The sequence below is a fragment of the Daphnia magna genome, unplaced genomic scaffold, assembly GCF_020631705.1.
Source record: "Daphnia magna isolate NIES unplaced genomic scaffold, ASM2063170v1.1 Dm_contigs277, whole genome shotgun sequence".
NCBI lineage: Eukaryota > Metazoa > Arthropoda > Branchiopoda > Diplostraca > Daphniidae > Daphnia > Daphnia magna.
This window is the reverse complement of record NW_025533216.1, coordinates 35,844-48,566: the sequence shown is the minus strand read 5'-3', so window position 1 is coordinate 48,566 and position 12,723 is coordinate 35,844. Positions and strand designations below refer to the sequence as shown.

The following is a 12,723-nucleotide window of genomic DNA, read 5'->3' as shown; positions in this document are numbered from 1 at the left end:
ATACTTGTATTCAATGTGAATACACTGTTATACCATGAGTTTTTACTTCTATATGTAAACTGCATGGAATATACTTGTATTCAATGTGAATACACAGTTATACCATGAGTTTTACTTCTATATGTATACTGCATCAAATATACTTGTATTCAATGTGAATACACTGTTATACCATGATTTTTTACTTCTATATGTAAACAGCATCAAATATACTTGTATTCAATGTGAAAACACTTTTATACCATGAGTTTTTACTTCTATATGTATACTGCATCAAATATACTTGTATTCAATATGAAAACACTTTTATACCATGAATTTTTACTTCCATATGTAAACTGCATCAAATATACTTTATTCAATGTGAATACACTGTTATACCATGAGTTTTTACTTCTACATGTAAATTTCATCAAATATACTTGTATTCAATGTTAATACACTGTTATACCATGAGTTTTTACTTCTATATGTATACTGCATCAAATATACTTGTATTCAATGTGAATACACTGTTATACCATGAGTTTTTACTTCTATATGTAAACAGCATCAAATATACTTGTATTCAATGTGAATACACTGTTATACCATGAGTTTTTACTTCTATATGTAAACAGCATCAAATATACTTGTATTCAATGTGAATACACTGTTATACCATGAGTTTTTACTTCTATATGTAAACTGCATGGAATATACTTGTATTCAATGTGAATACACTGTTATACCATGAGTTTTTACTTCTATATGTAAACTGCATGAAATATACTTGTATTCAATGTGAATACACTGTTATACCATGAGTTTTTACTTCTATATGTATACTGCATCAAATATACTTGTATTCAATGTGAATATACTGTTATACCATGAGTTTTTACTTCTATATGTAAACAGCATCAAATATACTTGTATTTAATGTGAATAAACTGTTATACCATGAGTTTCTACTTCTATATGTAAACAGGATCAAATATACTTGTATTCAATGTGAATACACTATTATACCATGAGTTTTTACTTCTATATGTAAACTGCATGGAATATACTTGTATTCAATGTGAATACACTGTTATACCATGAGTTTTTATTTCTATATGTATACTGCATCAAATATACTTGTATTCAATGTGAAGACACTATTATACCATGAGGATTAATTCTATATGTATACTGCATCAAATATACTTGTATTCAATGTGAATACACTGTTATACCATGAGTTTTTACTTCTATATGTATACTGCATCAAATATACTTGTATTCAATGTGAATACACTGTTATACCATGAGTTTTTACTCCTATATGTAAACTACATGAAATATACTTGTATTCAATGTAAATACATTGTTATACCATGAGTTTTTACTTCTATATGTATACTGCATCAAATATACTTGTATTCAATGTGAATACACTGTTATACCATGAGTTTTTACTTCTATATGTATACTGCATCAAATATACTTGTTTTCAATGTGAATACACTGTTATACCATGAGTTTTTACTTCTATATGTAAACAGCATCAAATATACTTGTATTCAATGTGAATACACTGTTATACCATGAGTTTTTACTTCTATATGTATACTGGATCAAATATACTTGTATGCAATGTGAATACACTGTTATAACATGAGTTTTTACCTATATATGTAAACAGCATCAAATATACTTGTATTCAATGTGAATACACTGTTATACCATGAGTTTTTACTTCTATATGTAAACTGCATGGAATATATTTGTATTCAATGTGAATAAACTGTTATACCATGAGTTTTTACTTCTATATGTATACTGCATCAAATATACTTGTATTCAATGCGAATACACTGTTATACCATGAGTTTTTACTTCTTATATTAACAGCATCAAATATACTTGTATTAAATGTGAATACACTGTTATACCATGAGTTTTTACTTCTTCATGTATACTGCATCAAATATACTTGTATTCAATGTGAATACACTGTTATACCATGATTTTTTACTTCTATATGTAAACAGCATCAAATATACTTGTATTCAATGTGAAAACACTTTTATACCATGAGTTTTTACTTCTATATGTATACTGCATCAAATATACTTGTATTCAATATGAAAACACTTTTATACCATGAATTTTTACTTCCATATGTAAACTGCATCAAATATACTTGTATTCAATGTGAATACACTGTTATACCATGAGTTTTTACTTCTATATGTAAATTTCATCAAATATACTTGTATTCAATGTTAATACACTGTTATACCATGAGTTTTTACTTCTATATGTATACTGCATCAAATATACTTGTATTCAATGTGAATACACTGTTATACCATGAGTTTTTACTTCTATATGTAAACAGCATCAAATATACTTGTATTCAATGTGAATACACTGTTATACCATGAGTTTTTACTTCTATATGTAAACTGCATGGAATATACTTGTATTCAATGTGAATACACTGTTATACCATGAGTTTTTACTTCTATATGTAAACTGCATGGAATATACTTGTATTCAATGTGAATACACAGTTATACCATGAGTTTTACTTCTATATGTATACTGCATCAAATATACTTGTATTCAATGTGAATACACTGTTATACCATGAGTTTTTACTTCTATATGTAAACTACATGAAATATACTTGTATTCAATGTAAATACATTGTTATACCATGAGTTTTTACTTCTATATGTATACTGCATCAAATATACTTGTATTCAATGTGAATACACTGTTATACCATGAGTTTTTACTTCTATATGTAAATTTCATCAAATATACTTGTATTCAATGTTAATACACTGTTATACCATGAGTTTTTACTTCTATATGTATACTGCATCAAATATACTTGTATTCAATGTGAATACACTGTTATACCATGAGTTTTTACTTCTATATGTAAACAGCATCAAATATACTTGTATTCAATGTGAATACACTGTTATACCATGAGTTTTTACTTCTATATGTAAACAGCATCAAATATACTTGTATTCAATGTGAATACACTGTTATACCATGAGTTTTTACTTCTATATGTAAACTGCATGGAATATACTTGTATTCAATGTGAATACACTGTTATACCATGAGTTTTTACTTCTATATGTAAACTGCATGGAATATACTTGTATTCAATGTGAATACACAGTTATACCATGAGTTTTACTTCTATATGTATACTCCATCAAATATACTTGTATTCAATGTGAATACACTGTTATACCATGAGTTTTTACTTCTATATGTAAACTACATGAAATATACTTGTATTCAATGTAAATACATTGTTATACCATGAGTTTTTACTTCTATATGTATACTGCATCAAATATACTTGTATTCAATGTGAATACACTGTTATACCATGAGTTTTTACTTCTATATGTAAATTTCATCAAATATACTTGTATTCAATGTTAATACACTGTTATACCATGAGTTTTTACTTCTATATGTATACTGCATCAAAAATACTTGTATTCAATGTGAATACACTGTTATACCATGAGTTTTTACTTCTATATGTAAACAGCATCAAATATACTTGTATTCAATGTGAATACACTGTTATACCATGAGTTTTTACTTCTATATGTAAACAGCATCAAATATACTTGTATTCAATGTGAATACACTGTTATACCATGAGTTTTTACTTCTATATGTAAACTGCATGGAATATACTTGTATTCAATGTGAATACACTGTTATACCATGAGTTTTTACTTCTATATGTAAACTGCATGGAATATACTTGTATTCAATGTGAATACACAGTTATACCATGAGTTTTACTTCTATATGTATACTGCATCAAATATACTTGTATTCAATGTGAATATACTGTTATACCATGAGTTTTTACTTCTATATGTAAACAGCATCAAATATACTTGTATTTAATGTGAATAAACTGTTATACCATGAGTTTCTACTTCTATATGTAAACAGGATCAAATATACTTGTATTCAATGTGAATACACTATTATACCATGAGTTTTTACTTCTATATGTAAACTGCATGGAATATACTTGTATTCAATGTGAATACACTGTTATACCATGAGTTTTTATTTCTATATTTATACTGCATCAAATATACTTGTATTCAATGTGAAGACACTGTTATACCATGAGGATTAATTCTATATGTATACTGCATCAAATATACTTGTATTCAATGTGAATACACTGTTATACCATGAGTTTTTACTTCTATATGTAAACTGCATGGAATATATTTGTATTCAATGTGAATAAACTGTTATACCTTGAGTTTTTACTTCTATATTGTCGCGGGTGAAAAGGGGTAAACATTATCTCCTAACACAGATGATTCACCCGCTCGTTGGACTATGTTGCGAGCGTGGGAATGATTCATCTTAAGTTTATCTGTACTAAAGAAGATACGGAGACATGCGCTCCGGAAAAGGGCGTATATTGTATTTCGGTATAAATACCAGCGTAAAATTCAGTTAAAGTGTATTTCCCTGGAGTCTTCAGATGCTCTCCGAGTTTGGTATGGTCATCCCTTATTGTTACTAGTTAAAAGTGAATAATTGTCTAGATTTAAGGTCATCACTACTTGTATTGATTTATGTTCATGTGACACAATACAAAGCCAGTGTGACAATTGGTGGAGATACAGTCCGTTACCCGTGAGTAACGAAATCGTGCTTTAAGTGGCAATTGTTAAGAACGCAGCTCGTTACCAGTAAGTGACGAAGTCGTGCGGCAGTTGTGGTTAGCTGATGCCGACGAAGAAAAACCCACGACTACCCAGTTGCCCAAGAGACCCCAGCCGACGATTACACCCACTTCAAGAACTGTCAAGCGCTCCCGAAGAGGCTTTACTCACCCCAGACTCATCATTGGAGAGTGGAACTTCCGTTGTTGGTGAAGCCCAAACTCTTGAAGGTACCATTTCAAGAGAGCCCCTAATTGAAGAAGCTGACAGCCAGGGCGAATCAACCGAGGCTGAAGATTTAAACTCGGATCCAGAAACCGAGGCCGTGTTGAGAGCTGCAAATCCAGTTGTTCCAGTAGGCGGACAACAAGTTATACTGCCAACAGGGCATATTATACAGCAGCAAAGACAAGCTATGACAGCTGTCAGGAAATTCATCAGCCCGCCTATATTTCGAGGTGGTCCGGATGAAGATGCGCGCCAATGGATGGAGCGTTATGAGACGATTTCTTCCCACAATGGATGGGGCGATGCTGAAAAACGTAACAATTTCAGCATGTACTTGGATGACACTGCAAGGAACTGGTTCCTGTGCGCAAGAGTCCCGAACGACTGGAACGACGTTGCGGCTCAACCTGCGGCAGGAGGAAACCCTGCCACGCCTGCAGTTACCGGTCTTCGTTCGATGTTTTTATAAGAGTTTCAACCTGATAACTACGGTCTTTTTCAAGAGACAAGGCTAAGGAGCAGAACACAAGGAATGGATGAACCAGCCGTTAGGTACTATTACGAAATCCTCAACCTTTGCAGAATGGTCGATCCAAATATGACGGAAGCACACCGATTGGAACATCTTTTTCGAGGACTTCGACCGGCTCTTCTTAGAAAAATCTATCCGATGAAACCGAAAACATGTGAAGAATTTTTGACACTGGCAAAATCATATACAGAAGCATCGCTCATGTCCGAAGCAAGAGGATGGAAAGACGCAGTAATGGAATCACAGAGACCCCCTGAGCAGTCACCGAACCTTTCCGTCGTCTACCCAGACCAGCAGGCAGAATTTATGAAATCAATGCGCGAATTAATCCAAGAAACCTGTGAGAAATTAATGGCAAAGGAGAAAAACGAGCAAAGAAAAGCAAAAGTATCCTTTAACACTAAGGGACGTACCATTGATGGTAAACCGAACTGCTTCCATTGCAAGAAGTCCGGACATATCGCCCGGCACTGTTTTAAAAATCCGGAATCTCCAAATTACAAAGCTCCGAAACTGGATGGAGCATCGGCAGCGACGCCAACGGCGAACGCAGCAGTTAACCTGGCGACTCAAGATCCTAACGAGCAGGAAGAAAAGCACCTATTAAATTTCGATGGAACAAACTTGATTAAAGAACCTGTGTTTCGTGGTGAGGTAAAGGCAACGGCAGTAATTGACACTGGTGCTGCTGTGACAGTGATCTCTCCCGATTTATTGAAGAAAACACAATTCATTCAGCAGCCATGGGATGGTTCTGGAATTATCCTCGCAAATTGATCACGAGTAATGCCCCTTGGAGCAGCCGAAATTCTCGTGACGCACAAAAACAGATCTGTGAAAGGAAAAGCAATAGTTATGGCAATGTCAGGAATGGAACTGTTAATGGGAAATGATTTCCTCGCACAATTTGGATCGATACGGATTAATTACCAGGCAGAGAAACCTCTTCTCACCATGGGTGATTTTCCGCTTGCGGCTATCTCTCTTCCAGCCGAGGAAGAATCTGAAGCCACCGTGTTAGTGTCTAATGAACGTCAGGAAATTCCTGCGTATTCAATTAAACCAGTTCCAGCAAAAGTGTCGAGCAAAATGGAAGGTGCTTGTGTCTTGAAACCTTCGAATTCGCTTATGGCCACAACAAGTCTGTCTACGGGACACGCCATCGTGCAGAACGACCTGGAAAAGATTTCCGTAGCAAACCTGTCCCCCAAATCAGTATGGCTGGAAAAAGGTGTAACTCTGGGCACATTAGAAGAATTCCAAGAGGGGGAAAACGCCGAAGAATCTAATGAAGCTTTAGGAGAAGTGAGTCAAAAAGAAGAAAAATTATTGGATAATTTGAAAAGCAAAATCGGAAAAAACCTGGATGAAAATCAGAAAAGTGAGGTGTTGAAAATCCTTAGAAATTCCATCAGTTGTTTTGCCTTTGATGAAGATGATTTGGGACACTGTACGTTGGTGGAGCATGACATTAACACTGGAGTTAACCCTCCAATTCACCAGCTCCCTTATAAGAGTGCCTGGAAAGAACGAGCAGTGATCCAAACACAGGTGGAGGGAATGCTACGTCAGGGAATAATTGAACACTCGGACAGCCCTTGGTCTTCGCCTGTAGTCCTAGTAAAGAAGAAAGATGGAACTTGGCGTTTTTGTGTGGATTACCGCAAACTTAATGCGGTTACCGTAAAAGATTCCTATCCACTGCCTCGGATAGCTGATACATTGAGCCGCCTGGAGGGCGCTACAATTTTCTCCAGCATGGATCTTCAAGCCGGATATCATCAGGTTCCGGTTACCAGCAGGGATAGACCGAAGACAGCGTTCATAACGGCGGATGGATTGTATCAGTTCCGCGCTCTTCCATTTGGATTGACCAATGCCCCGGGCACCTTTCAGCGGGCAATGGATATTATTTTGGCTGGACTTTGATGGACGACGTGTTTGGTGTACCTAGATGACGTCATCGTCTACTCAGCAACGTTTGAACAACATTTGGAACGACTTCAATCAGTGATGGATTGCCTTGCGAAAGCCAATCTGAAACTGAAATGGTCAAAATGTTCATTTGCCGAGAATAACCTAAAAGTATTAGGACACGTCGTTACCCAGGAAGGTGTTGGCCCGGACCCTGAAAAATTAAAGGCAGTGGAAAAGTTCCCATGCCCGGCAGACGGTCACTCGATAGCAAACAAAATCAAACGAGTGCAAAGTTTTCTAGGATTTTGCTCCTATTATCGACGTCACATCCAAAATTTTGCAGCCATTGCACGCCCGCTCACATCGCTAACAAAGAAAGACATTCCATTCGTTTGGGGAGTAGATCAAGTTGAAAGTTTCAACGCTCTAAAAATAGCACTTACATCGGCTCCAGTGCTCGCTCATCCAAACTACGAGTTGCCAATGGAAATTCTACCAGATGCCTGTGGTTTTGGAATAGGAGGTGTGTTAGCCCAACGCATCGATGGAGTCGAAAGACCAGTGGCATACGCAAGCCGGTTGCTATCTAAATCAGAAACGAATTATTCAATCACGGAAAAAGAGTGTCTTGCATTAGTGTGGTGTCTTACCAAGTTCAGATGTTTTGTGTGGGGCTGCCAAGTGAAAGTGATCACTGATCATCAAGCATTGTGTTGGCTAATGACCAAACGTGACCTCGCTGGACGTCTAGCACGTTGGAGTCTTTCACTGCAGGAGTACGATATAACTATCGTATATCGTAGTGGAAAGGTTCACGACAACGCCGACTGCCTATCACGAAACCCACTTCAGCAGGTGGAAGAAATGGAAGATGACCGTTGCTTTATCGTGGCAGCTGTCGGATCGGAGGCATCGGACATCCTTTCTCTCGAAGACGATGATTCAGTCGTCAGCAAACAGAGAGCTCATCGTGAGTGGAACGAAAAAATCTTGAATCTCCAGGAAGGCAAGAAAAGAGTGAAAAACTTTGTGCTGTGCAACGGAAAACTTTACAAAGAAACGTTTAAGGGTGGAAAAAATTACAGAAGATTATGTGTACCCGCGGATTTTCGCGAAAAAATTTTGCAAGCTTTTCACGATGACATTGTTTCCGGCCATTTAGGCATCAAACGAACTCTCCAGAAAATTGGCAATAGATTCTTTTGGCCCAAAATGAATCTTGACATAACCCGCTACGTTCAGAGTTGCGTGAGCTGTCAAGGAAGAAAAGGAGTTCCAGACCGACCTCCAGGATTCTTGCAATGCATAAAAGTAGAAAGACCTTTTGAGAAATTGGGTATGGATCTGCTAGGTCCATTCCCTTTGTCTCATAAGGGTAACAAAATGATAATTGTTGCAGTGGATTACCTTACTAAGTGGGTCGAATTAAAGGCTTTGCCAACCGGCAAAGCAGATGACGTCGCTGAATTCTTCGTTAACCAAATTTTCCTACGCCATGGAGCTCCAGAACAAATCATCACCGACCGAGGAAAATGCTTCGTGGCTGAATTAACCCAAGCGGTGGTCAAGAAATTACACACCAACCACAAGACGACATCCAGTTATCATCCTCAAGCGAACGGGGCTGTGGAAAGAATGAATCATACGTTAGCAGCGATGATTTCTATGTATGTTAGTACAGACCAGCGTGATTGGGACGAGACCCTGCAGTACGTGTGCTTCGCGTACAACACAGCTAGGCAGGAATTCACCGGGTACTCCCCATTCTTTCTCCTATATGGACGCGAGCCGAAATTGCCAATCGACTTGGAGCTGGGTGCTGATGCAAATCCATTACTGACCGAAGATGACGCCACTTTAGACTACGCTGATCGCCTATTGGTTGAATTATCAACTGCAAGAGAAATAGTGAAAATTAGAATGGAAGAAGTAAAAAATAAACAGAAAGAAAGGTATGACTCACTTCACCGGGAGTTATCCTTCCGAGCAGGAGATTTAGTGCTAGTCTACAAGCCATTCAGAAAAGTGGGAAAATCTGAAAAACTTCTCCATCGATGGTTAGGACCTTTTAAAGTGTTAAGGAAAACCACACCAGTGAATTATGAAGTAATATCAGCAACGGGACGAGGAAAAACGGATATTGTGCACGTCATCCGTATGAAGCCATTTTTCGAAGTTCCCATAGAGTGGCAACGACCACAAGAGATGCCTCCCAGCAATTCAGAGGAAAATGCTGGAAAAGAACAAAAAGATAAAGAAGCCGAATCAGAAGATGTACCTGTTGTGGCCAATCCCCAAACAGTAGCAGACGACGAGGGAACACTTCCCGCACATCCCACAGCAGACGGCGTTACGGTAGTACCTCCTGTCCCGGCCGGAGAAACGCCGACAACAAGACCCATCCGTAATAGAAGACCACCGGCTAGGTACCTAACTTGCTTGGTCCCATTCCTGATGCTCCTGGTAACAATTACTAGCCCGCCAATGGCCATGGCCCTTATCCTGCGGGAAAATACAATCTTCAAGGAACATGTAGATGTCGCTTTCAGTGAATCAGCATGGACAATTGTTACGGACCTCGATTTAGGACCGGCCGGAGCAGCAATGGCTTATTTGCAGCAGAAAATTCTCCAACAGCAAGCAGTGGCAGAAAAATGGAGGCTGACTGGATCTCGACCTCAGAAAATAGCAGCAAAAAGGATGTTCAGCAAGTTAAGAAGCTTCACAAAGGACCTGGAAAGCGTGACGGAACAATTAACGACCGTGAAAGAAGCCCTAAACACCAACCCGAGAAACCGACGTAGTCTCATCGACGGAGGCGGGTCAACTCTAAAGTGGCTTTTTGGTGTTTCAACGCAGCAAGACCTAGAAGAATTAAATGGTCAAGTGCAACGGGTTAAGCTAAACCAAAAGGAAATGATACACATTATGGAAAAACAAGCTACCGTGCTGAACGAATCACTGTGGGAATCCAGAGCCAATGCTCAGTTGATCAAGGAACTCCGAGGACAGTTCGCAAACCTGCAAACGGTTACGGCGCAAATTTTAGAATGGAATTCAAAATTGGAAGAACTTGACTTAGACCATTTTGAGTACTTCTTCCAGCTAGATGACACCTTTGAGGCAATGTACCAGATCCTACAATGGTTACACCAACTCGCTGACAGCCTCAATATTGGATTCAGCCTATTAGCAAATGGACATTTAGCACCACAAATCATCGCTCCAGCAAGATTCAATGCAGTTATAAAAAATGTTAACAGACAGTTACCTAGAGGATGGTCCATTTCCAGCGATGAGTTTTGGGTCGCTTATCGAGAAGCCACAGTCACGGTAGCAGCACTGGAACATCAATTCAGAATATTTATCCAAGTTCCTATCTTCGATTACGCTCAACAATACAAACTATTTCAAGTTATAAGCCTGCCAGGAGCTGCAGATAATGGAACGCATAGCGTGAGCTTCAGCAACTTACCCGGCTTTCTTGCAGTGGCCGCCGACCTCGAGACATTTCTGGAGCTGTCCAAAGATGATGTCCGGGAGTGCAGCAAGATCGGCCGGCCTTTGTGTAAATTCCATACGGGCATCAGCAAAAGGAACGCCCGCAAGTCTTGCGCCATAGCGGTCTTCATGAACGACGTCCCACGAATCAAGACGCAGTGCCGGAAGAAATTTGCAGACTGGCGAGGACCCGAAGCGGTGTACATTGGAGCGAACCAATGGGCATTCTCGGCGACGAAATCACACGACATCGTCTTCTCATGCCCAGCCAATGTCGGACAACCGCTCCTACGAACAGTTAAATTACCAGCAGTTGGAATCTTTGAGGTACCTTTGGGATGTACAGCGAGAACGGAGGACTGGGTATTTCCAGCCAGCATGGAGGGAAATATCGAAGCGCCAAATTTACAAGCTGCGGTTCTACCATCGGTCAACGTCTTCTCCCAGGATCCGACGAGCAACAGCAGTAGGCGGCACATCGTCATCGAGATTCCGCGGGGGAATACAAGCTCCATCGACATGATAAGCGAATTACTCCAACGTAACGACCGCGCCAGGTTGGCAGCGGAAATGACGGAAGAACAGATCCATAACCTCGTAGCTGAAGTGGACAAACACACTGATGCATCTTTTGCCCGATATCCCTATGAAATGATAATAGTAATGTTAGTACTAAGTATAGGAATAGTATTTTTGAGTTATAAATCTCACTTACTGAGTGAACGCTTAGCCGCTCACGAACAGCTCGATGTGGTCAGTCTACCACCCGGAGACCGCGGGAGGGAAGAACTAGAGATGCAAAACCTATAAAAAACTCGTCCTTTCAACCTATTAATTGTCTAGGGTATAATTAGCTTATTGCCTAGTAGAAAAAACAAAAGTAGAAAAAGTTCTTTCAAAAAACAAAATGTATTAAAGAGTTCATGTAAAATACCAGGATACACAGAATTAGTTAGCGGCGTCTTCCGACCGCAAGGAATTCAGCGCCTCCAGCGCCCCCAAGCGAGCCTCCAGTCGGGATTCCACGCTAGAGTACAGGATCTCGGGGTAAAAATCCGAACGTCGCGAATGAGGATGGTAAACATCCTCACCCGACTCCATCCACCACAGAAGCCGCGCGTAGTTGTGGGAATAGAGATCACGATAACGGGCGTAGCCAGGATACGTGCTAGATGGGGAGAAAAAGAAAATAAAAAGAAAAAAAAAAAAAAAAAATATCCAAAGCAAATAACAAACTTACCTGTAGTAAAAGTCACCTAGCTCCCAAACTTCTCCAGCAAAGGGAATGAAGTCCAAACAGGCATCCGTTTCCTTGGCATCGATTAGAAGCGCCTCGAAAAGCTTCTGGTCTAACACATCCAGTCGGCAGTGACGGCTCACAGGGTCGCAAAAAACAATTTCGGCGAACCGCACAACGGCAACGTCGAAATACCTCCGGTTCTCCAGAATTTCAGAAAAGGTGAACATCTTGGAGGACCTGTATTCAAGCAAAGACCAAAAAACTACTGTGCCGGCAGAAGGATGCACCCGAGTTTTATTCAGTTTCAATAACCTTCACGGATCAAATTATTACCTATCAGTTCCAAAATTTTTTTTTCCCTTTCAATTTTTATCGGGGTTATAGTTAGCGTTAACAAGAGTGACCTTCCAGCCGTTATCACGGGTAGATTAGTACAGTCGGGTCGCCTGTCTTGAAGAAGGGAAACCTGTCGCGGGTGAAAAGGGGTAAACATTATCTCCTAACACAGATGATTCACCCGCTCGTTGGACTATGTTGCGAGCGTGGGAATGATTCATCTTAAGTTTATCTGTACTAAAGAAGATACGGAGACA

The 12,723-nt window shown here is 39.1% G+C and overlaps 1 protein-coding gene across 1 annotated transcript; it reads right to left on the bottom strand.

Annotated features, from left to right (window-relative positions):
- Positions 1-11,838: 11,838 nt before the first annotated feature.
- LOC123468086 lies at positions 11,839-12,365 on the bottom strand. Its single transcript, XM_045167744.1, has 2 exons — positions 12,131-12,365; positions 11,839-12,058 (listed from the first exon to the last, which is right to left on the bottom strand). The coding sequence occupies exons 1-2, from the start codon at positions 12,355-12,357 to the stop codon at positions 11,839-11,841; spliced, it is 447 nt and encodes a 148-aa protein (XP_045023679.1). The 5' UTR covers positions 12,358-12,365.
- Positions 12,366-12,723: the final 358 nt, after the last annotated feature.